Source organism: Pristis pectinata, chromosome 11, assembly GCF_009764475.1.
Source record: "Pristis pectinata isolate sPriPec2 chromosome 11, sPriPec2.1.pri, whole genome shotgun sequence".
Taxonomy (NCBI): domain Eukaryota; kingdom Metazoa; phylum Chordata; class Chondrichthyes; order Rhinopristiformes; family Pristidae; genus Pristis; species Pristis pectinata.
Window position 1 is genome coordinate 10,210,558 of NC_067415.1, and position 27,304 is coordinate 10,237,861.

The following is a 27,304-nucleotide window of genomic DNA, read 5'->3' on the forward strand; positions in this document are numbered from 1 at the left end:
CGAAACACACAGTGAAATGCGTCTTTGTGCGTTACTGAGAATGTTCTGGGGGCAGCCCGCAAGTGTCACCACTCTTCCAGCGCCAACATAGCATGCCCACAACTTTCTAACCCATACGTCTTTGGAATGTGGGAGGAAACCAGAACACCCGGAGGAAACCCATGCAGACATGGGGAGAATGTACAAACTCCTCACAGACAGCGGCAGGAATTGAACCTGGGTCGCTGGCGCTGTAATAGTGTTACACTAACTGCTACACTACCTGGAAGTCTGATATTAAATAATGAAGGAGATGTTTTGAGGATCACCAGGGGCATGAATCATCTTCTGATTCACCCATCCCCACATCGGTTCACAGTACACAAAATAAAATGCAATAGGACAAACTGGGAGGTGCACCCTGCATCCAGAAAACAAATGGGTTCATTAAGGTTCTCCTCAGTCATAGCTTCCTCTGTGATTACATACAAAACCAGAACAGATGGAAACCATTGGGCCCTACTTGTCTAATAATTATGCAACAGAAGCTCAAAGTGGGAAAAACTACATGATTTAGTATTAGGGAGACACAAGAAATTCTGCAGATGCTGGAAATCTGGAGCAACACACACACACACAGAATGCTGGAGGAACTCAGCAGGTCAGGCAGCATCTATGGAGGGAAATAAACAGTTGATGTTTCGGGTCGAGACCCTTCATCAGGTCTGGATGAAGTGTCTCAACCTGAAACGTCGACTATTTATTTCCCGCCATAGATGCTGCCTGACCTGCTGAGTTCCTCCAGCATTCTGTGTGTGTGTGTGTTGCTCCATGATTCAGTATTAATTCCATTGTAAAAGTACAAAGCAAGACTTGTTGCTGATAACTATGCAGACAACATTCTCAAGCACCCTGGAATGCACAAGTCACCATGGTTCTTCCAACACTGAACAATGTGTATTCTATTTACCCCCCAAGCCACTTACCCCACCTAAAGGGTGTATTCAATGGAAGTCAGAGCTATTTTGCAAGATTGTTGACATTGTCGTTGCAATTTCTCCAGAGAGGGAGGATAAAAAAAAGACAACAGTTGTGGAATGGTACACACATTTCAACATAAGCCATACACCGAATCAGCCTGAATGCACTGAAACTGCAGCTGAAATAACACATGCAGAGCTCGTCTCCTAACCCAAGGATATATGAGTGTTGAGGGAATACAGCAAAAGGTTTGCCAGAATAGCAGGTGTATCTTGTAAGGAGATTAAGCAGCCTGGACCTGTACTCTCTTGAAATCAGAAGAATTGAGGGGTGATCTCATTAAAATGTACAGAAACCTCAAGGGGTTTGATGTGGTTATTACCGAGTTGAACTTGTCTCCAACTGGAGTAGCTGGAATCAAGTCACAATCTCAAGCCAAGGGGATTCATCGATTCAGCTCTAAAATGAACAGAAATTTCCTCAGTGGCAATGAATTTTTTGAATTCCCTACCAAAGAGGGCTGTGGAGGTTCACTTGTTAAGTACCGTATATACAAGATAGGTTGATAGAGTTTTAACAGAATCAATGGCTATTACGACAAATTTCTACAGATGTACTGTTGAAAGTATCTTTACTGGTTGCATTATGGTCTGGTTTAGCAATTCGAATGCCAGGAATGCAAGAAGCTGCATGAGTGGTGGACTCTGCCCAGTACATCACAGACACATCCTTCCCCACCATCAGTGGTATCTGCAAGAAGCGCTGTCTCAAGAAGGCAGCAGCTATCATCAAAGAACCCCACCATCCGGGCTATGCCATCTTTACACAGCTACCATCTGGCAGGAGGTATAGAAGCCTGAAGTCCCACAACAACAGGTTCAAGAACAGCTGCTTCCCTTCAACCATTCAGTTCTTGAACCAACTGGCAAAACCCCAATCACTACAGTTTAGCAACATTGTACTAAACTAGACTTTATTTTTTTGTTCTAATAGTGTTCTTTCTTGTAAAAATTGTGTATAATTTTATGTTTAATTTGTTTTTCTTGAGAACACTGCTTATATGATGCTATGTGCCTCTGATGCTGCTGCAAGTAAGTTTTTCATTGCACCTCTGCACACATGTACTTGTGCATGTGACAATAAACTCAACTTTGACTTAGTTTGGTGTGGGAAAGAAGAACTAAGGTAAAAGATCAGCCATGATTTTGTTGACTTGTAGATCTGATACAAAGGACTAAATGGCCCTTTCCAGCTTCACTGTTTTATATCTCCATGTCACAGAGTGAGGATAGGCACATGGATGCATATCAGCAGCTTTTATGGAGTATAGAAAGAGCAGTTCAAATGCTTAGTTGTAGGTTTTCATTTGAGATATAATGGGGAGGAACGGTAAATAAAGAAGGGGCAAGGCTCACAATATTAAAGAAGCAGTAATGGCTGGGAGAAGGGATAATGCAAAGTACAGGCAACCCCCAATTGAAAAAAAAATAAATTTTATTTACTTCCCACCCCACATAATTTCTGCAGGAGAGAATTTACTTTATTCCACACCTTAAATTTTTGGAGATCTCTGCAAGGGCAAATTTCTATCACCCAGCTATAGTTTGTGGGTGTGGGTGTGGGTGTGGGTGTGGGTGAAGGGGTTGACTGTATCCGTGGCTTCCAGTTGGAAGACAACCACATTGGGCAAGGCCACACTAACACACACCTCTCGTCCTCCCCTCAGTGATCCCAACTCTGCAGAGATGTACCAGTGCACTGGAATCCCCCAGTGGCGAGAGCCTACCAAGAGACCCCGGGAAGGAACAGGCTCTCTCATTCAGCTGTTGGCAATGAGTAAGAATATAGTGCTGAGCTGTGGTTTCCTGTATGGGGTAGGGAGAAGTATTGATGCATTTATAAAGATGATGATGAAGCAGACCACACAGATAATTATTATTGAATACACATTTTCTCCCCGCTGTCTGACATGGAGAACCCTAGTAATATTTCTCAGCTATCTCCACATTTAGAACACAGAACAGTACAACACAGGAACTGGCCCTTTGGCTCACAATGTCTGTACTGACTATGATGCCAATCTAAACTGACCACATCTGCCTGCACTTGGTCCATATCCCTCCATTTCCTGCATGTTCTTGTGCCTGTCTAAATGCCTCTTGAACATCACTATTGTATCTACTTCAACCACTTCCCCTAGCAGCACATTCCAGGGAACTACCACTCTGTGTAAAAACATCCTGCCATGTAAATCTCTTGTAAACCTTCCCCCACTCAACTATGCCCTCCAGTATTTAACATTTCCATTTAACACTACCTACCCCATCTATGCCTCTCATAATTTTATACACTTCTATCAGGTTGCCCAAGATGTACAGGTTAGGAAGTTGTGGGCAAGGTATGTTAGCGCCGGAAGCGTGGCGACACTTGCGGGCTGCCCCCCAAATCACTACGCAAAAAGATGTACTTCACTGTGTGTTTCGATGTACATGTGACTAATAAAGATATCTTATCTTCTGACACTCCAGAGAAAACAACCCAAGTTTGTCCAACCTCTCCTCGTAGCAAATACTTTTTCTCCGTGTCCGCGTGGGTTTCCTCTGGGTGCTCCAGTTTCCTCCCACATTCCAAAGACGTACGGGTTAGGAAGTTGTGGGCATGCTATGTTGGCGCTGGAAGCATGGCGACACTTGCGGGCTGCCCCCCAGAACACTCTACGCAAAAGGCGCATTTCACTGTGTGTTTTGATGTACATGTGACTAATAATGGTATCTTATAATCCAGGCAACATCCTTGTGAACCTCTTCTGCACCCTCCCCAAAGCCCCCACATCCTCTAGATTGGATACAAATATGGGAGCCAATCACACAAGGACTTCCCCATATTAAGATCGACAAGGCGCATGGAGTTTGCCATAGGCACAGCCTGCCAAACTCATCCGAAATTCAGCAAATCATGGGCAGGCACCTAAACGTACAGCAATTTGGTGGCTTTTCCATTGTACTCACATTGAAATAGCTGAGGTGGCATCAGCGTTTAAAAGACAGATAGCTCAGAATTCTTCAGTGTATTCATGAGAATTTCTTTTCTTTAAAAAGAAAGATTCATCTGTACCTATTTTTAGGGGTCATATATGGGGAATTGGAAACACTGAGATTGTAATTCAGGTAATTTAGCAGATATTTCGAAGGAGCAAAGATAGACCAGGAGTAAACTGCCCAACAGCACAAAGCCAAGTTTACTGAGCCGAGTTGTGATTTGTCAACAGCAGACTGACTGGGAGAAACTCTCATCAAACTTACAACATTTCTGAAAGGGTTCGACAGGCTAGATTCAAGGCAGATGTCCAAGACCAAGGAGTCTGACAATGAGAGAGGCAGTTTAAGAATGAAGAGGAACATTGTTCTTCACTCAGAGGGTGGTAAACATTTTGGAATTCACTTCTATGGAGGCTTGGTCACTGGGTTCATTCAAATCAGAAATTGATACACCTATGGATATAAAAAAATCATGGGATATGGGAACAGTGCTGGGAAAAGATGCGAAAGGAGAAGATCTTCATGAATAGCTCAGGTGGCGTACTCTGGCACAGTTTGTGTTCTTAAGATTGGAAGGAGTTGCTTGAAAAGGTACCAAGCAGTGAAAGCTTTTCAAAGAGCATACGGGAAATTTCATAGCAAGGACATTCTCACAAAGGGAAGGGATCAGGCTCCAAGCAGCATACAGGGTCACAAGGGAAGCAAGTGTCAGATGATTCTATTACTCTATGTCAAGAGTGCAACACCGCACCAAGTCCAGGAATGAAATGAGCAAATTTAAAAAAAAATTCACAAAGCAGCAGAAAAAGGCATAAGAATTATTTTCCAATCTTTTTATTAGTTTTCAAATTAATACAGATTGATATATAGCATCAATATTTATATATGTAATACAGAGAGATCAGGATAACAATCATAGCATAGATAATCACAAAGAACAATAAAATATAAAAAAATCTGTAGATCCAACGATCTCTTAGTAAATGAATATAATATAAAAGGAAAGAAAAATATTTATTATATAAATTTTAAAAAACCCAAATCAATAAAAAAATTATAAACAATATAAACTAAACAAAAAAAACTTTTCAAAAAAAAACAAACAACAAAAAAAGAAAAAAACTAGGCTAAAATTTCTCAGTAGAAACAGAGCAATATTATGTCGTCAAGTCCGTTCCTCCAAGTTGGAAAGTTATTGAAAGGGGATCTACATCATGTGAAAATATTGAATAAATGGACTCCAAATATCTTCAAATTTAAGCGAAGGATCAACAGTACCACTCCTAATTTTTTCCAAGTTTAAACATGATATAGTTTGAGAAAACCATTGAAAAGTAGTAGGGGGTATTGGATCCTTCCACTTAAGCAAAGTGGATCGTTTGGCCATTAATGTAACAAAAGCAATCATACGGTTAGCGGAAGGAGATAAATGGCCAGACTCTATCCTTGGTAATCCAAAAATTACAGTGATAGGGTGAGGTTGTAAATCAATCTTCAATACGTTTGAAATAATGTTAAAAATCTTCTCAATATTTTTCCAGAAGAGGACAGGACCAAAACATATGTGTCAAAGAAGCCACATTCGATTTACATCTGTCACATAGGATTTATATGGTTATAAAAACGAGCTAACCTATCTTTGGACATATGGGTCCTGTGGACTACCTTAAACTGTATTAACGTGTGTCCGGCACTCATTGAAGATGTATTGACTAAATGAAGAATTTTCTTCCAAGTCTCTGTAGGTAAAGATGTCTGGAGTTCACTTTCCCATTCATTCTTAATTTTGTCTAATGATTCTAGACGTATTTTCATAATTAAATCATAAATTATTACTATCAAGCCCTTTTGATAAGGATTAAGACCTAAAATTTTTTCTGTAGTTTCAATTTTGTAAGGTGTCGGAAAAGAGGGTATAGTAATTTTTTAAAAATTTCTAATCTGCAAATATCGAAAAAAGTGTGATCTTGGCAAATTATATTTATTAGACAATTGTTCAAAAGATGAAAAACAGTTATCAATGAATAGATCCCGAAAACATACTATTCCCTTCCTTTCCATATGGAAAAAGCTGAGTCAACTCTGGATGGATGGAAGAAAAAAGTAGATTGAATGGGACTTGACAAATTAAATTTATTCAATCCAAAAAATTTACGACATTGAAACCATATTCGTATTGTATGTTTAACAATTGGGTTAGTCATATGTTTACTTAACTTGGTAAGTGCAAAAGGGAGCAAAGCACCTAAAATAGAAACTAATGAAAAGTCAAGAACTGATTGGTGCTCAAGGCATACCCATTTGGGGCATTGAATTACATCAGAATCTTGTATCCAAAAAATTAAATATCTGATATTAATTGCCCAATAATATAATCTAAAGTTAGGCAAGGCCAAACCACCATCCTTTTTTAATGTTTGTAAATATTTCTTACATAACCTTGGGTTTTTATTCTGCCAAATATATGAAAGAATTTTAGAATCAATTTAAACAATGGAAGTTTCGAATAGTTGAAGATTACACCCCAGAAGTTATCAAAGAAAGGCTGACCTACAAACCAATTATGGCTCGTCTTTATCAAAGCAATTATCATGCTGCATTATTATTCCCAACAAGGCTGCGAATTACGCTGCCTGATAAATCTCGTAAGTGGTTTGAATCTATTCAAGGGGCCGGGAATTTTCTTTTGAATTAGCTTTTAATTTTAGAAGCTAAGAAATTGCAGAAGAGACACAGTGTTTTTCCTTTGATTTACTACCTACTTGTTTTATTATCTAATTAATTTTTAGATTTAAACCTTTCTTTTTTCTTCTTTTAATATTTTTAATGTCTTGTTTTAATAACAATTAAGAATTTAACAAAATAACTGATCGTTTGCTTTCTTTTCGAAATAATTATTAAACCGTATTTTTTAATTGTCGGCTGTTAATGCCCTTTGGCTCTGTTTCAATCTCACAACTATGTTGTGAGTTTGTTATCGCTGTTTGTATTATGTTGTTCATTTTAAGACAAAACATGGGTAGTTTATATATTTTTTCAATTTGGACTACTGCCACCAATAGAACAGGGGTTAGTTCAATTAGGGGGTAGTTTACTGGCTGCCTATTGGCCAGTTTTCAGGTCATTGGGGGAGGGGGGTGGGATTGTTTTTACGTTTTTTTTCTTCTGGGCTAAACTACAAATGTTTCTAAATTGTCGTCACATCTGTTTCCTCTTTGAATTTTTTTTTACTTCTTCCTGTTGGTAAGACTTGGAAATATTAAGATTAACCCTTTACATACCATATTTTGTTTAATCTGTTAAAATGGATAAGACTATTAATTTTATTTCATGGAACGTTAATGGCTTAAATAATCCACTTAAACGCAAGAAGATTTTTAAAGTTTTTAATAGATTAAATGCTCAGATTATTTTCATTCAGGAGACTCACATCAGGAAGAAAGATAATCAACGCTTTTTTTAAAAAGGCCTAAGAATTACCAAGATAAATCATGGAACATAAAAAATGTTTTACCAATACATAGAGCCCAGAGGAATGACTGAAGAACTATCCGATACCCAAACAATCGTCACAGATGTGGAGATAAAAGACATTCTTCAATTTTAATAAAATGCTTTGCCTCCATGATCACAATGATTGGGACAGTAAATTGCAGTTAAGGAGAAAAGGTGTAAAATTGTGAACGAGATAAAGAGAAACAGTAGTTGTGCATCTTTGAAAAATAGATGTACTTGTATGGCTCAGATGCAATGTTCCATTTGCGGTTAAGAAACAGAAGAACAATATTATATATTTTATATAATATAGTACCTTCTGTGGTACTATATTATATAAAATTTAATATAGTACCACAGAAGGACAAGACCAAAAGCTAAGTCAGTGCCGTTCTGGACAACAGAAGAGGCATAGGGAGAGGATGGTGTTTTCAATGTGTCATAGGCAGATCACAAAGGAGGAGGAGAGAAGATTTTTGACACAATCATGTGGCACCTCTAAGTGATCCTGATGAGAATTGTTTTGGTACAGAGTTTGCAGCAGGAACCAGACCAGAGAAACGCAAACGCATTGGCCCAGGAAAGACAGACAGGCATTTCAGAGGGTGTAACACATTTAAGGCAGTTGGAAAGAAGCAGGCATTCACAAACATGAAGGGAATTAGGGCTTGGTTTTCTAGGAGGAGACCAGTGAAGTAGCTTTCTTTCCCCATGTAAAAAAAATACATAAATAGTTGCAAGATAAAAAAAAGTAATGTTCACTTTAATAAGCATTTTTATTTCCAGTTTAAAAAAAATGAATTTAACAGTTGCAGTAGGATTTGAAGCAAATAATCTCCAGATTACTAGCGCAGTAACATAACCACAACGTAAACGGCTGTTACAGACCCAGCTAACTGCAGATTCAACAAACCCACCAACTCTAAATGAGCCCTGCTACGATTCAGCCACAAAACTCCATTTAAATAAGCAAGTTATACAAAACCAAGGTTGTGGTCTACAAGGGAAGGGAAACTAGTCATCTGCTGATCTGGTTAGGCCCACACTAAGTTAGGAGGAATGAGAAGCATTCAAAACAGTATCAAATTCTAGATCATGGCAGGATAAATGTAGGACAAATCCCCCAAGGGGGAAAATCCAAAACTAGGGGGCACAATTTCAGTACAAGGTGGGGAACATGAGGATTACTCCTCAGAAGACCACGAATCTTTGGAATTCACTATCACATAGAAGTAGGGAGGCTGAATTATTGAGTATACTCAAATCAGAACATGGGTTAGGGTAGGTAGGATTACCGCAAAAATAGATGCTTGATGGTTGACACAGACTCAGTAGGCCTAAGGCCCATTTCCGTCCTGTATTTCTCTACGACTCAGTGACACATTTTTTGTCTATAGGGGAAATCAATGCTTAGGGAAAACAGTCAGGTGCAATCTAATTGAATGTCATTTTAGGCATAAGGGGGTCACATGGTTAACTATTGGCCTGATTTCTTATAGATCTTCCAGACCGCACCAGAGCAGTAACCTCCACTCTACAGGTTGCTATGAGGCACACTGGGGTTGCTATGAAGCACACTGCCACCAACTTCTGAAAGACAAGTAGAAATGGAAACTATTGCAAGGTGACCTACACCCAGGCATGAATTCCAGAGATGGCAGTAAACTAATTGTTGCTACAAAATTAAATGGTAGCATTCCTGTGAAAAAGCAAAAAAATGAGAGATATGATTGAAATTTACAAGGTCATACAGCACGGAAACAGGCCCTTCAGCCCAACTTTTCCATGCCAACTGTGTTGCCCAGCGAGCTAGTCCCATCTGCCCACGTTCGGCCCATAGCCCTCCAAACCTTTCCTAGCCATGTGCTTATCTAGATGGCTTTTAAATGTTGCTAATTTGTCCACCTCAACCACTTTTTCTGGCAGTTTATTCCTTTGCGTGAAGAAGCTGCCCCTGATGCCCCTTTTAAATCTCTGGCCCTGATCTTAAACCTATGCCCTCTTGTTTTTAGCATCCACTCCCTGAGAAAAAGACTACGTGCTTTCACCCTGTCTATGACCCTCATGATCTTATATACCTCTATCAGGTCACCCCTCAATCTCCTAAATTCCAGGGAATAAAGTCCTGGTCTACGCAATCTCTACTTGTAACTCAGGCCCCCAAGTCCAGGCAACATCCTGGCAAACCTTTTCTACACTCTTTCTAGTTCAATAACATCTTTTCTATAACAGGGTGACCAAAACTCTACACAGTACTCCAAGGCAAGTTTAATGGTGAGTTTAAATAGGACCACTGTTCCAATCAGTAGTCCAAAGACAGGGAGAGAAAACATAGAATACAGCACAGTACAGGCCCTTCAGCCCACAATGTTGTGCCAACATTTTATCCTGCTCTAAGATCTATCCAACCCTTCCCTTCCACATAGCCCCATATTTTTCTATCATTCATGTGGCTATTTCAGAGTCTCTTTAATGTCCCTAATGTATCTGCCCCCACAACCTCTGCCGGCAGTGCGTTCCACGCACCCACCACTCTCTGTGTAAAATACGTACCCCCTGACATCCCCCTTATACCTTCCTCCAATCACCTTAAAATTATGCCCCCCCGTGTTAGCCATTTTCACCCTGGGAAAAAGTCACTGACTGTCCACTCGACCTATGCCTCTTATCATCTTGTACACCTCTATCAAGTCACCTCTCATCCTCCCTCTCTCCAAAGAGAGACATCTTAGCTCGCTCAACAGATTTGGGGCAAAACACACGAAAGTTGGGGGGGGGGGGGAAAGAGGGGGGTGAATGTTTTAAGAAAGGCGAGCAGAATATGGACCTAAACTGACTACCAGCAAGGGTGGGGAGAGAGAATGGGGCGACGATCAGGGCTGTAAGTGACTCTCGAGGGGAAAAAAAACTTCCACCAAGGGTAGTGGAATATGACCGAGGGTTTTAACTCTACAAGAGTTAGCATGGGCTAGATTGACTGAATTGCCTCATTTTGTACCACAACAATTCTACGCTTTCTGTGGAGTCTTTCAAGTCCTTTTTTATTTGCAGTCAATCAAATACTATCGAAGTAGTCACTGTTGTGACGCGACTATTAAATGAGGCATCTCTGCAGTGTAATAGACAAGCAAGGGCGAGGTAAATGAAACTCCCAGGTTAGATGCGCTCCTTCATACCACAGGCGACAAGCCTTCAAAAGCTAAACTAAGATTTTATTAAAGCAAATTCACAAATGCACGTTCCCTAAAAAGCTCTGCAGAGATATCCAGAAGCCACCACAAAGAAAGAGACACTGAAGTCAACTTTTGGAGACAGGAGTTTGTTTTATAAATAGTTCGCCACCACCCACAATTTTAATCCACGTTAAGTAATTTAAAATCTCCGCGGATCTCGCGGGAGATTAAGATCGGAACATTTTACATGTCTTTAGAAATCAGTTCCACCATGGGATAGGCATTCACGAGGAGGAATTGGGAACCCTGTAACAATGAAATCTACAGGTGATAGGACGGAGATCTTTGCAAGGAGGGATCCACGCCCAAGGAAAACGCTTCCTCGATATACAAGATACACAACTTACAAGGAAAATCTTACCTTTGATCCTCACAAAGACAAACGCCAGCCCGATGAACAAGATACTTCTTACAAGCGACATAGTTTCCAAAAGTTTGCTCCAACACAAAAACTTTTTGCTCTTTCAGATCAGCGACTTTTAAACTGTTCTCCTCAATCGAAGGCGTCAAATTGAGACACTTCTGCCACGGACCAGCTGGGCAAAAAAAAATCGCTCCCTCTTTCTGAAAAAACAACTATTAATAGAGCAATTTATTGCGTGCCTGCTGTCGTTTGCATACACCGAAGCACACTCCTTACTATTCTGCAGCTAAATAGAAACTCCGCCCGAGTGAGTCACCAGCACCTGTCAATCAATCTGGCTGACAGCGCAGTAGTCCAGTAACAGTCTCCAGCTTGACCAATCGCCTTGCATGCTATGGGGTGCTGTTTGGCATGAGGCAGGGTCTCTGCTGGCGGCTCTTGCGCCCAGTAGCAATCAAGTCCCACCCTGTTTGCTGTCAATATGTATCCTTCGCCTAAGTGATCTAAGTCCCCACGCAATACAACCAAAATACAATATAGGAACAGGAGACCACTCAGCCCCACCAGCCTGTTCCGCCATTCAATTTGAGCATGGCTATTCACTCCATCTACCCATCCTTGGCTCTGTAACCCCCAATAACCCCACCCCTTGGCCCAGCCAGTACCCATTACCCTGCCAAATACACTTGACCTCTCACCTTATTCCATATCCCCCCTTTGCACCATAACACTTGTAATTGACTAAAATCCATCAACAAATTTAAAATTAGGAATTGACCATTGGGAGGGCCAAAGGGGACATTGCCACACTCCCTAATTATTAAGCACATTACTGACAGTTTCACACAGAGGTTGGTGGGTCTATAGAGTGAGCGACCCATGTCTGCATATATCGTGAACAATGTCAAAGGACTGTTCCAATCAATGGTCCAAAGACGGAGAGAAAACATACGACACTACAGTACAGTACAGGCCCTTCGGCCCACGAGGTTGTGCCAACATTTTATCCTGCTCTAAGATCTATCTAACCCTTCCCTCCCACATAGCCCTCCATTTCTCTATCATTCATGTGTCTATCTAAGAGTCTCTTAAATGTCCCTAATGTATCTGCCCCCACAACCTCTGCCAGCAGTGCGTTCCACGCACCCACCACTCTCTGTGTAAAAAACTTACCCCTGACATCCCCCTATACCTTCCTCTAATCACCTTAAAATTATGCCCCTTCGTGTTAGCCACTGGGAAAAAGTCTCCGACCGTCCACTCGATCTATGCCTCTTATCATCTTGTGCACCTCTATCAAGTCACCTCTCATCCTCCTTCCCTCCGAAGAGAAAAGCCTTAGCTCACTCAACAGATATGAAGTGATGCGCAAAACACACGAGGGCTGGGAGGGGAAGGGGGTGAATGTTTTAAGAAAGGCGAGCAGATTATGGCCCTAAACTGACTGCCAGCAAGGGTGGGGAGAGAGAATGGGGAGACAACCAGGGCTGCAGTGACTCTCGAGGGGAAGAAAAAACTTCCACCAAGGGTAGTGGAATATGACCGAGGGTTTTAACTCTACAAAAGAGTTAGCATGGGCTAGATTGGCTGAATGGCCTCATTTTGTACCACAACAATTCTACGCTTTCTGTGGAGTCTTTTAAGTCCTTTTTTATTTGCAAAACTTTCATTTCAACATAGGCAAGCATAAGGTCACCCACTTCAGGCCTAAAAATGATCCAACAAAGCAGGTGTTGATGGCACAATGATGGGCAGTATTGTGAGCACTTTCTCTCAATCCCTTAATCTTCAAATTTAGCCAAATGGAGACATAAGAAAGACGCAGATGCTGGGAATCTAGAGAAACGCACACGAAATGCTGGAGGAACTCAGCAGGTCAGGCAGCGTCTATGGAGGGAAATAAACAGTCGACATTTCGGGCCAAGACCCTTCATCAGGACTGGAAAGAACAGGGCAGAATCCAGAATAAAAGGTGTGGGGGGGGAAGGTTTATATTCACCCATTTTATTCCGGCTTCTGCCCTCTTGCTTTCCAGTCCTGATGAAGGGTCTCGGCCCGAAACGTCGACTGTTCATTTACCTCTATAGATGCTGCCTGACCTGCTGAGTTCTTCCAGAATTTTGTGTGCATTGCTTCAAATTTGGCCATCTGTGTTTGGTTCTTTGTCAATGATGCGAGAGCATTGGGGCCTGACAATGTACCTGGCAGGGTACTGAAAACCTGTGCCAGCCAACTGGCTGGAATATTCAAGGACATCTTCAACCTCTCACTGCTACAGTCTGAGGTTTCCACCTGCTTCAAAAGGGCAGAAATCATACCAGTGCCCAAGAAGAGCAAGGCAAGCTGCCTCAACAACTATCACCTGGTAACACTCACTTCTACTATGATGAAGTGCTTCAAGAGGTTGGTCATGGCTAGTACTAACTCCTGCCTGAGCAAGGACCTGGATCTGCTGCAATTTGCCTACAGGTCACAACAGGACTACAGTGGATGCAATCTCACTGGCTCTCCACTCTGCTTTGGAGCACCTAGGCAATTGCAAGACATACGTCAGGATACTGTTTATCGATTACAGTTCAGTGTTCAACACCATCATTCCCTCAATATGAATAGCCAGGCTTCAAAACCTGGGCCTCTGTACCTCTGTCTGCAACTGGATCCTCGTCTTCCTAATCGGGAGACCAAAGTCAGTGCGGATCAGCACTAACTTCTCCTCCTCGCTGACTATCAACACAGGCGCACCTCAAGGATGCGTGTCCAGCCCACTGCTCTATTCTCTCTACACTCAAATGCCATCTATAGATTCGCTGATGACACCAGTGTTGTTGGTAGAATCTCAGATGGCAATGAGGAGGCTTAAAGGAGTGAGATAGGTCGGCTGGTTGAGTTGTGTCGCAACAACAACCTCGCACTCAATGTCAGCAAGATCAAGAAACTGATTGTGGACTTCAGGAAGGGGAAGTTGGAAGAACACACACCAGTCCTCATTGAGGGGTCAGCGCTGGAAAGGGTGAGCAGCTTCAAGTTCCTGGGCGTCAACATCTCAGAGGATCTATCCTGGGCCGAACACATTGATATAATCATGAAGAAGGCATGCCAGAGGCTCTACTTCATTAGCAGTTTGAGGAGATTTGGTATGTCACCAAAGGCTCTCACAAATTCCTGTAGATGTATGATGGAGAGCATTCTGACTGGTTGCATCACTGCCTGGTACGGAGGCTCCAATGCTCAGGATCGCAAAAGGCTGCAGAGGGTTGTAGGCTCAGCCAGCTCCATCAGGGGCACCACCCTCTCCACCATCGAGGACATCTTCAAGAGGCAGTCCCTCAAGAAGGCGGCATCCACCAATGAGGATCCTCACCATCCGGGACGTGCCCTCTTCTCGTTACTACCATCAGGGAGGAGGTACAGGAGCCTGAAGACCGAAACTCAGTGTTTCAGGAGCAGCTTCTTCCTCTCTGCCATCAGATTTCTGAATGATTCATGAACCCATAAACTCTACCTGATTATTCCTTTTTTTTGCACTATTTATTTATTTTTGTAATTTATAGATTTTATGTCTTTGCACTGTACTGCTGCTGAAAATCACCAAATTTCATGTCATATGTCAGTGATAATAATTGAATTTGAATGATTTTGAATGATTCTTTGGCAAACCTGTGACAATGATAGTTATCTCTTCAAATTAAGGCATGGTCTATTCTTTATTGAGATTCAGATTAGTTTATTGTTTTATACACCAGGATGCAGTGGAATTCCTTGTTCACATGAAGCTCACAGAGTAAACGGTATAAATGGTAATAATAAATACAACAGTAAGTACAGTGATGGTGCAAAACAGCAGAGTGATGCAAAGATTGTAGTGAAAACTGAAGTAGTGTAAAAAGAAATGCAGAAGTGACAGTAATGGAATAACTGTGAGAGGTAGAATTAAGAGTCTGAAAACGTGGCAGCACCACTGGAAAGGGGATGTGAAAGAGGTGATTGGTTCAGAAGTCTGACAGCAGTGGGGAAGAAGCTGTTCTTGAGTCTGGATGTCCAAGCTTTTAAGCTCCGTATCTTCCCCCTTATCTCCAAGTGCCTCTTCTCTTCCAACTTTTAAAACCAGTATATTGGGGGAGGTGGCACGGTAGTTCAGCAGTTAGCATAACGATATTACAGTGCCAGTGACCCAGGTTCAATTCTGGCCACTGCGTGTAAGGAGTTTGTATATTCTCCCCATGTCTGCATGGGTTTCCTCCCGCATTCCAAATACGTACAGGTTAGGGGTTGTGGGCATGCTATGTTGGCACCGGAGGAGTGACGACACTTGCGGGCTGCCCCCAGAACATTCTCAGTAATGCAAAAAGATGCATTTCACTGTGTGTTTCGATGTATATGTGTCTAATAAATAGATATCTTATCCTATCCTTTATTCTTTACTAATTCACTACATTCTTCCTATCAAAATGCATCACCTCACGCTTCTCCACATTAAATTTCATCTGCCCCATATCTGCCCATTTCACCACACTATTTATGTCCCTCTGCAATCTCTCACTACACCTTTTGCAGATCTCACCACTGCCAAATTTAGAAATTATGGCTTGCACACCGAAGTCTAGGTCATTAATATAGATAAAAAATAGTAATGGCCCAACACCGATCTCCTGTGAATGCGATTATCCATGTTCCTCCAGCCCAAAAAAAATTCATCATGATCCTCTGTGGTCTGTTATTTAGCAACTTCATATCCACGTGGATATGAAGTTGAGCAGAGGAACCCATTTATTTGGGCTTCTCCATGAATAATGGAGGAAAAGAGGGATCTTGGGTTCCAAGTCCATAGATCCCTCAAAGTTGCCCTGCAAGTTGATAGGGCGGTTAAGAAGACGTATTGTGTGCTGGCCTTCATTAATCAGGGAATTGAGTTCAAGAGCCGTGAGGTAATGTTGCAGCTCTATAGAACTCTGGTTAGCCCATACTTAAGAGTATTGTGTTCACTTCTGGTCGCCTCATTATAGGAAAGATGTGGAAGCTTTAGGGAGGGTGCAGAGGAGATTTACCAGGATGCTGTCTGGATTAGAGAACGTGTCTTATGAGGAAAGGTTGAGCGAGCAGTCAGAGACTTTTTCCCAGTGAGACAATGGCTAACGTGAGGGGACATAATTTTAAGGTGATTGAAGGATGGTATAAGGGGGATGTCAGGGGTAAGTTTTTTACACAGAGAGTGGTGGGTGTGTGGAATGCACTGCCTGCAGATGTTATGGGGGCAGTCACATTAGGGACATTTAAGAGACTCTTAGACAGGAACATGAATGATAGAAAAATAGGGGGCTATGTGGGAGGGGAGGGTTAGATAGATCTTAGAGCAGGATAAAATGTTGGCACAACATTGTGGGCTGAAGGGCCTGTACTGTGCTGTAGTGTTCTATGTTCTATGAGCTAGGGCTTTTCTCTTTGGACCAATGCAGGATAACAGGTGACTTGATAGAGGTGCATAAGATTATGAGGGGCATAGACAGAGCAGACAGCCAACACTTTTTTCCCAGGACGGCAATGGCCAATACCAGAGGACATCCATTTAAGGTTAGAAGAGGAAAGTTTAGGGGAGATGTCAGAAGTAGGTATTTTACGTAGAGAGTGGTGGGTGCCTGGAACGCACTGCTGGGGGTGGTGGTAGAGGCTGATACAACAGGGAAATTTAAAAGACTCTTAGATTGGCACATGGATATAAAAAAAATGGAGGGTTATGGGCTGTGTAGGAGGGAAGGGTTGGATTGATCATGGAGTAGGTTTATATAGGTCGGCACAACATCGTGGGCCGAAGGGCCCATACTGTGCTGTACTGTTCTATGTTCTATGTGCTTCAACTTTGCTGTTAAGCCTGTGTTATAGAATCATAGAGCAATACAGCACAGATACAGGCCCTTCGGCCCAACAAGTCCATGCTGACCATGGTTCCTACCCATCTTGTCCCAACTTTCTACATATAAACCCTTGTGTTGTCAAACTCTTTTCAAAAATCCTTCTGGAAGTCCATGTATACCATGTTGACAGCATTACACTCATCACTTTAATTACCAAAAAAATTCTGTCAAATTTGGTCAACAGGATTTGACCTTAACAAATCCATTCTGGCTTATTTTAATTCATTCATTTTCCTCCAGGTGACTATTAATTCTATGTAGGATTAATGTTTCTTCCCCTCCACTATCAGATTCCTGAACAGTCCATGAACCCATAAACACTACCTTGTTATTCCTTTTTTTTGCACTATTTATTTATTTTGTGATTTATAGTAACTTTATGTCTTTGCACTGGACTACTGCCACAAAACAACAAAGTTCTCATCATAAAACAGTGATAATAAATCTGATTCTGATTCTGAGCTTTCCCATCACGGAGATTAAACTAATGGGCTTGCAGTTTCCAGGCTTTTTTGAACAAAGAAATAACATTTCTTGCTCCCAGTTCTCAAGCATCATCCCAATATCCAAAGACCAATAGAGTCATAGAGTTATACAGCATGGAAACAGGCCCTTCAGCCCAACTCGTCCATGCCTACCTAAACTAGTCCCACTTGCCTGAGTTTGACCTATATCCCTCTGGGGCTTTTCTATCCATGTACCTGTCTAAATGTCTTTTAAATGTTGTAATTTTACCCACCTCTACCACTTCCTCTGGCAGCTTGTTCCAACCCATCACCCTCTGCATTGGAATTCTATGGTCAGCATCCATACAACTTCCTCTTGTACTTCTCTCAAAATCCAGAATCCAGTCCTGCTCACCTACTTTAAGTTCAGCCTATTTCTCTAATGCTTCCATGCTATCAATGTATAAAGTCAACTGTCTCTTCCTTTATTATTACTCAGGGAGCATTCTCTTCCCTGGTGAAAACAGATGCAAATAATGTCCTAGAAAGCCTATGGAAAATAAGCTGTCATGATGCAGAATTGTGTTCCGAAATGTTGGTTATCCCTTTGCCTTCACAGATGCTAGCTGACACTCTGAGTTCCTCCAGCAGTTTATTTTTTTGCTCCAGATTACAGCATCTGCAGTCTCTTGTGTCTCCAAGTTAAGCCGCAGATCAGCTCTGATGTGGTAAAATGGAAGAACGGATTCAAAGGGGTTAATGCTTGCCCCTTTTCCAATGTTCCTGCTTAATGTTCCAAATGTTGAGGTTACTCTGTGTTCATGTAAACATCTCATCTTGCAGGCTGGGATTGTCAAAATCAAAGTCGAGTTTATTGTCATATGCACAGGTACATGTGTGCACAGGTGCAATGAAAAACTTACTTGCAGCAGCATCACAGACACGTAGCATCAGATAAGCAGCATTCAAAAGAAAGACATAAATTAAATATAAATTATACACAATTTTTACAAGAAAGACCACAATTAGAACAAAAAACTGTCAAATTCAGTGCGAAGAGTTGCTTTACTGTAGTGATTAGGGTTGTGTAGGTTGGTTCAAGAACTGAATGGTTGAAGGGAAGTAGCTGTTCTTGAACCTGGTGGTGTGGGACTTCAGGCTTCTGTACCTCCTGCCCAATAGTAGTTGTGAGAATATGGCATGGTCCGGATGGTTGGGAGCATTGATGATGGATGTTGCCTTCTTGAGGCAATGTCTCATGTAGATATTACCAATGGTGGGGAGGGATATATCTGTGATGTATTGGCTGAGTCCATTATCCTTGGCAGCTTCTTACGTTCTTGAGCATTCGAATTGCTGTACCAGAACATGATACAACAAGTAAGGATACTTTCAACAGTACATCTGTGGAAGTTTGTTAGAGTGTTCAGTAAAATGCTGAAGCTCCTTAACCTTCTAAGAAAGTAAACATACTGGTGCGCCTTCCTTGTGATTGCATCTTTGTGCTGGGCCCAGGACAGGTCATCTGATATGTTAACCCCCAGGAATTTAAAGCTGCTGACTCTCTCCACTGCCGATCCTCCAATGTAGACTGGCACATGTTCGCCCTCCTTCCCCTTCCTGAAGTCAACAATCAGCTCTTTAGTTTTACTGACATTGAGCGAGAGGTTGTTGTTGCGGCACCCTCAACCAGGTAGTCTGATTTCGCTCCTGTATGCTGACTCATCACCACCTGTGATTCATCCAACAACAGTGGTATCATCGGCATATTTGTATATGGCATTGGAGCTGTGCTTAGCCACACAGTCATTTGTGCATACAGAGTAGAACAGGGGGCTAAACACGCAGCCTTGAGATGCACCTGTGTTGATGGTCGGTGAGCAGGAGATATTGCTACCAATCCTCACTGATTGAGGCCTGCTGATGAGGAAGTCATGTATCTAGTTGCAGAAGGTCTTGAAGCTTGATGATGCATTTGGATGGGATGATTGTGTTGAACGCTGAGCTGTAGTCGATGAACAGCAGCCTGACGTATGTGTTGCTGTTGTCCAGATGGTCCAGAGCAGAGTGAAGAGCCAGAGAAATCACATCTGCGGTTGACCTATTGTGGCAGTAGGTAAATCGAAACAGATCCAGGTCACCTCTGAGGCAGAACTTGATTGCACCATAATCAACCTCTCAAATCACTTCATTACGGTAGTGCCACGGCCAAGAAAGCTCACCAGCGCTTCTACTTCCTTAGGAGGCTAAAGAAATTCGGTATGTCCTCTTTGACACTCACCAACTTTTATTGATGCACCATAGAAAGCATCCTATCTGGATGCATCACGGCTTGGTACGACAACTGCTCTGCCCAGGACCGCAAGAAATTGCAGAGAGTTGTGGATACAGCCCAACGTGTCATGGAAACCAGTCTCCCCTCCTTGGACTCTCTCTTTACCTCTCAATGCCTTGGTGAAGCAGCCAGCATAATCAAAGACCCCACCCACCCGGGTCATTCTCCCTTCTCTCCTTTTCCATCAGGTAGAGGATACAGGAGCCTGAGGGCACGTACCACCAGGCTTAAGGACAGCTTCTACTCCACTCTGATAAGACTATTGACCAGTTCCCTTATACGATGAGATGGACTCTGACCTCACGATCTACCTTGTTGTGGCCTTGCACCTTATTGCACTGCACTCTCTCTGTAGCTGTGACACTTTACTCTGTACTGTTATTGTTTTTACCTGTACTACCTCAATGCACTCTGTACTAACTCAATGTAACTGCACTGTGCAATGAATTGACCTGTACGATCAGTATGCAAGACAAGTTTTTCACTGTACCTCAGTACAAGTGACAATAATAAACCAATCTAAGCACTACCAGATGGTAGTCATTGAGGCAGGTCACCACGCTCTTCAGAATCAGAATCAGGTTTGTTATCACTGTCTTAAATGCTGTGAAATTTTTAGTTTTGTGGCAGCAGTACAGAGCAAAGATTGTGCTCTTCTCCTTATGTTATCCTTAGAGCAGAGATATTTGAGGAGAAATCAAACCAGAAGAAGCTTGGAAATACTCAGTAGGTCAGGCAGTATCTGTGGAAAGAGAAACAGAGATAACATTTCATTTTGAAGACCCATCATCAGAAATTTAAAAGTGAGAACGCAAATTACTTTTAAATTGCAGAGAGAGTGTGATAGGGATTAAGGATGAGGACAAGGTTGCCATAGTAATACATTGTTTACAAAGCTATCTGGCTGATAGATTAATGAAGGATGTTAGAGAGAAAGAACAAAGGCCAAAGCTGCTGAATCCATTTGGCATAGCTGTTCAAAATCAACAAGCATTTTGAGAAAGTAAATAAGGAGGAACTGTTTGCAGCAGCAGGAAGGTCACTAACTATTGGCAGAAGAATCCAAGAGACATAGAGGCAATACTTTTTCACTAAGTGACTTGCTGCAATCAGGAATCCATGGCGTGAAAGGCTGGTGGAAGAAATTCAGTCATTGAAGCATCACTGCTTAAATGGAAGAAATTTTCAGGGCTATGGAATTGGAATTGGAATTGGTTTATTATTGGTTTATTATTGTCACATACATATTGTCACATAGTGAAAAACTTGTCTTGCATACCATTCATACAGATCAAATCATTATACAGTGCATTGAGGTGGTACAAGGTAAAACAGTACAGAGTAGGAGCAATAGAAAGCTTTCAAGGAGTTAGTATGTGAACGATGGGCCAAATGACCACCCCTACACTGTGGGAATCTGTTTATCTCTACAGTTGAGACACAGGACACTGCAGATGCTGGAAACTGGAGCAACAAACAATCTGCTGGAGTAACTCAATGGGTCGAGCAGCATCTGTGGCGAGAGGGGTGGAAGGAATTCCACTACGATTTTACAGTGAGAATTTATTCAAAAAGGAGTCTATTTAATGAGCAGAAGAAACAGAAGCTACAATAACTTATCCAGAAATATGCAGTGAGTGAAGGATAGTTACAGCCAATTAGAGTCATTTACAACAGTGAAGGCTTGACTGGCAAGGGAATTACCCAATCACTTCCAGCTCCAGCCAGCCAGGAATAGCATTGTCACTGTCTGCAACAAACATGCTGGTGTGTAGATTAGCAGCAATTTGGGACATTACATGCAATCTGAACTGATAGGGTAATTCCTCACTTATACATTGCTGATTACTGCTCGGTGAATTTGCCATTTTCTCTGCAGTGGTTCGTGATACACATAGCAACCATTCTCATCGACGATGTGTTTTCATTGTCATTGAGGAGCATTGCTGTGTGAATTACAAACATGGAGGATGCGGTCCAGAGAAAACTCAGCAGTGTAAATTGAGGAGATGAGTACTAATGGGGAAAGTATCACAGTCACAAAAATGACCTTCTTTATATAACGTGCTACAAACATTTCTCAACGTCATGATGGGATAGTTTCACTCACGTTTGTTGGGGGGGTAGGGTGGGAAGTTTTGGGTGACCTTCAGCCCAATGGCATGAATATTGAGTTCTCCCATTTCAGGTAACCCTTTCTCCATCCCCTCCTGCTACTCAGACGCTCCTGCCATTCCCCCAGCTCCTAGCTTCTCCCTTCCTCGTTCTCCCACTCGTTCAATCTTCCGTATCCATAACATTCCAGCTACCACACCCCATCCTCTGTATTTTTTATCCCAGCTCTGCTAAATTATCACTTCATTGTCCCACATTCCTGTCTCCACCCTGCCTTTGTCTAATTTCCTCACCTGCCTATCACTATATGCACCTATCCTGTCCTGATTCCTGATGAAGGGTCTCGGCCCAAAATGTTGGCAGTCTATTTCCTTCCACTGATGCTGACTGACCTGCTGAGTTCCTCCAGCAACTTGTGGTTTGTTTCAGGTTCCAGCATCTGCAGTTTTTTGTATCTCCAGTCATTTTCTCTTCTCCCCTCTCCCATCAGGCAGGAGCCTGAGGGCAAGTACCACCAGGCTTGACAGCTTTTACCCCACTGTGATAAGACTATTGAACGGTTCCATTATACAATGAGGTGGACTCTGACCTCGCGATCTACCTTGTTGTGACCTTGCACCTTGTTGCACTGCACTTTCTCTGTAGCTGTGACACTTTACTCTGTACTGTTATTGTTTTTACCTGTACTACCTCAATGCACTTTGTACTAACTCAATGTAACTGCACTCTGTAATGAATTGACCTGTACAATCGGTTTGTAAGACAAGCTTTTCACTGTACCTCGGTACAAGTGGCAATAATAAACCAATACCAATACCAATACTAGCAGTTAGCGTAATGCTTTACAGCGCCAGAGCCCTAGGTTCAATTCTGGCTGCTGTCTGTAAGGAGTTTGTACGTTCTCCCGGTGTCTGCGTGGGTTTCCTCAGGGTGCTCCAGTTTCCTCCCACATTCCAAAGACGTACGTAGGAAGTTGTGGGCGTGCTATGTTGGCACCGGAAGCGTGGCGACACTTGTGGACTGCCCCCAGAACACTCTACACAAAAGATGTATTTCACTGTGTGTTTCAATGTACATGTGACTAATAAAGATCTTATCTTATCTTGTCTTACTTGTCAGGCTCCAGATTCCAGCATCTGCAGAATCCCTTGTGTCGGAGACCATCCCTCATGTTTGAGTTTAGCCATTGACACTCAACAAACTGTTCAACTGTCTTAACATCCACGGTTATACTTTTTCAGTGAGTGTCATTGTACTTCCAATCTCTGTAACCGCCAATAGTTCTCCAACAGAGGGTGGTGGGTATATGCCAGAGGAAGTGGTAGAGGCAGGTACAATTACAACGTTTAAAAGACATTAGGACATAGGAAAGATTTAGAGGGATATGGTCCAAATGCAGGCAAATGGGACTAGCTGAGGTAGACAACATGGACGAGTTGGGCTGAAGGGCCTGTTTCTATTCTGCATAACCCTATGACTCTCCAAAACCTTCACATCTTTCCTAAAGTGTGGCATTGGGAACTGGACACAGTACTCCAGTTGTGTCTGAACCAGTATTTTATAAGGATTTGTCATAACTTCCTTCCCTTTGTACTCTGTGCCCCTGTTTACAAAATGCTCAGGATCCTGTCTGCTTTTTTAAACACTTTCTCAACCTGTTACGTTCAATAAACTATGCACATATACCCCCAGATGGGCAAGCATGGTAGTGTAGCGGTTAGCGTAACGCTATTACAGTGCCAGCGACCCGGGTTCAATTCCCACTGCTGTCTGTAAGGAGTTTGTACGTTCTCCCTGTGTCTGCGTGGGTTTCCTCTGGGTTCTCCGGTTCCCTCCCACATTCCAAAGACGTACGGGTTAGGAAGTTGTGGGCATACTATGTTGGCGCCAGAAGCGTGGTGACACTTGGGGGCTGCCTCCAGAACGCTCTGTGCAAAAAGGTGCATTTCACTGTATGTTCCGATGTACATGTGACTAATAAAGATATCTGATCTTATGTCTTCGTTCTTGTACCCACTTTAGAATTATGCCCTCAAGTTGTTGTTGCCTCTTCTTATTCTCCGTATTAAAAAGGAACATTTACAATTTCATCCCCACTTCTCTGCCCATTCCCGCAGCCTGTCTGTTGTCTCATTGAAGTCTTTTACTGTTCCTCTCAAAATTTCAAAGTTTCCTACTTCTGCAAGTTTTGTAAGCACACTTGAGCCTTGCCACTTACGTGAATCCTTCATGTGCTTCTGAGGTATCGGCCACAAGGTTCTCAAAACCATCCCGTATACTCCTTCTCCACTTTGAGCAGTCATGGGTCAGAGGTTCCCTGGTGCCAGTGGGAACGTTGCACTTGAGCACATCCATTTATCTTTCTTCAGTCCATTTGGTGATCTCTTCCTGTGACAGAGCTTGGAATAGCATGTCTGTTTTGGGAGTCCAGTGCTGGGCATCTGAATGATATGGCCTGTACAACCTCACTGACTGAGAGGATATAAGACCTCAGTGCTGGGAATGTTGGCTTGGGGAAAGGCACTGATCCTTCCAGTTCACTTGTCCTTCCATTGAACATTGAAGATTTTGTGGAGATAGTGTTACTGGTATTTTTCCCACTCCCCTCCATTGACTCTGTTTACACTTCCCACTGCTTGGGAAAGCAGCCAATGTAATCAAAGACCCTCTCTCCCATCAGGCAGAAGATACAAAAGTTTGAGAGCACATACCACCAGGCTCAAGGACAGCTTCCAACCCACTGTTATCAAACTCTTGAAAGGACCTCTCATACGCTAAAAGATGATCTCTCAATCTACTTCATCATGGCCCTTACACTTTAGTTGTCTGCCTGCACTGTACTTTCTCTGTAACTGTAACATTATATTCTACATTCTATTATTGTTTTTCTTTTTGTACTACCTTGATGTACTTATGTATGGAATGATCTGTCTGGATGGCACACAAACAAAAACTTTCCACTGTACTTCAGTAAATATGACAATAATAAACTAATACCAATACCAATAAATAGTCCAGATCTCAAAAGCATAAAGTTGGGTAGGAAGATTTGAAGTCACACATTGACCAGATTGGTGAGGAGGCAGATTTTGTTGGATTGTTAAAACAATTCTGGAAAGGCCCAAGTGACTTTATAATCTACACAGGGTTCCATCTAATATTTTACATTGCTGTCAATATTCTCCACTCTCTTCAATTTACTGTGAAAACAACATCACTGGTTCAACATCATCACACCCTTCATGACGACTCTCATTGTACCTCTATTAATAATTATTTAATTCTCAATGTCTTTGACCCTGACCGTTTTGATCTTCTATTTGCTTTATCAGTCCACTGTTTGGTTTGCCAGGAGCATTCCGATGTTTCACAAAGTTATAGACTTCCAATTGTAAGATAAGAGATAAGATTTCTTTATTAGTAACATGTACATTGAAACACACAGTGAAATGCATCTTTTGCGTAGAATGTTCTGTGGGCAGTCGCAAATGTCACCACGCTTCTGGCGCCAACACAGCATGCCCACAACTTCCTAACCCGTACGTCTTTGGAATGTGGGAGGAAACCAGAGCACCCGGAGGAAACTCACGCAGACACGGGGAGAACGTACAAACTCCTTACAGACTGTGGTCGGAATTGAACCCGGGTTGCTGGCGCTGTAATAGCGTTACACTAACCACTACACTTAATGACTCAATGACATCAATTAATAATTTAATGCTGGCCTTTCCCCCGTTGTATTGCATACAGCCTCTCATTTTTTTCAATATAGTTTAAAAGCAAAGCTGATATGGGCAATATAATCAATTTGTTCTGCCAGTAATTTATCTTCTGTTCCACTTCAAACCATTGTCTAATTCACTCCTGGTACTTGGGCATTGTTGACAATTAACATTTAATGTCCTTCACCACGACGATGGATGGAACTTGAACATGTAAAATTCTAATCACCATTCAACTGTAGGCTTAACAGTAGAAAAGACAATGTCAGAAAAAGAGCAGCTCCCAAACAAGAATTTCTTAGATTCAACTGTGGGAGTTTCATTAAGAGACTGAAAGGAGATGTTCATCAGAAGGGATGTTGAGCTGAATGGTGTCATTGTAGGAAAATGTAGGTCAGGTTTAATCTTTGATCTGTGTGGAGACTGCTGTTCTCTGTAGAAGACTGGGAAATATGTTCTGATTCACGACAGTAGCCTGGTTATGAAGAATCCTCATCTAAACAGAGTCCATTTCCCCTTCAGCTTGTCTCAAAGCACTTCACAGGAAGAGAAGTATTTCCACAGTATGGTCCTAGTTATACTGTAGATAACATGTGCACAGCAAGAGAGACACAAGAGACTGCTGATGCTGGAATCTGGAGCAACAAATATTCTGCTGGAAGAACTCAGTGGGTTGAGCTGCATCTGTGGGAGGAAAGGAATTGATGTCATTTTGGGTTGAAACCCTGCATCAGGACAGTACATTCTTCATGAGCCCTTTCCCAGTACTCCAGTGAATCCACAGAACCGAGTGCAAAAATTTAGGCCGATACTCTTCCAACAATTAGATACCATAAGACATAGGAGTAGAATTAGGCCATTCAGCCCCAAGTTCACTACACCATTCAATCATGGTTGATTTATTTTTCCCTCTCAACCCCATTCTCCAGCCTTCTCCCCATAACTTTTGATGCCCTTACTAATCAAAAACCTATCAACCTCTGCTTTAAGTATAACCAATGACTTGGCCTCCCCAGCCGTCTGTGGCAATGAATTCCACAGATTCACCACCCTCCAGCTAAGTATGGCCTTGGTGAGTCCATGCCCAGAATACTGCACACAATTTTGGTCCCCTTAGCCGAAAACATATATACTTCCCAAGGAGGGGGTGCAGCGAAGATTCATCAGACTAGTTCCTAGCATGTTGGGTCTGATACATGAGAAGAGACTAAGGATGTCAGGGATGAATTTAACAGAGTGTAGAAGAATGAGAGGCATCCTTGATGAAAAATACAAAATTTTTACCAGCCTCAATGGGATAGCTACAGGGAGGATGTTTATCCTGGCAGAAGAATTTTATTTTTTCACTGTATGGTATAATTTTATGTATAGCTTATATTCTGTGTGTTGACTGTACCTATGTGCCTGTGATGCTGCTGCAAGCAAGTTTGTCATTATACCTCATCATACTTCTGCCCATGACAATTAACTCGACTTGATTTGGAATCTGGAACTGGTGTCACAGTCTCAGAATAAGTGGTAGCCCATTTAGGTCTGAGTTGTGGACAAATTCACTCCCTCAAAGGGTGGTGAATCTTTAAAATTCGCTGAGTTCCTTCAATACAGAGACCAGTAGATTTTCAGATATTAAGGGAATCAAGGTATAGGTTGACACAGTAGGAACTTGTGTTGAGGTAGAAGGTCATCC

The 27,304-nt window shown here is 42.2% G+C and overlaps 1 protein-coding gene across 1 annotated transcript in view; it reads right to left on the bottom strand.

Annotated features, from left to right (window-relative positions):
• The window catches only part of LOC127575921 (CD99 antigen-like protein 2), a 72,079-nt gene extending 60,711 nt beyond the window's left edge, over nt 1–11,368 (bottom strand). Inside the window, exon 1 of the mRNA XM_052026159.1 lies at nt 11,088–11,368. Within this exon, the coding sequence (XP_051882119.1) occupies nt 11,088–11,148 (61 nt within the window). The 5' untranslated portion in view covers nt 11,149–11,368. The remainder of the gene's footprint in view (nt 1–11,087) is intronic.
• Nucleotides 11,369–27,304: the final 15,936 nt, after the last annotated feature.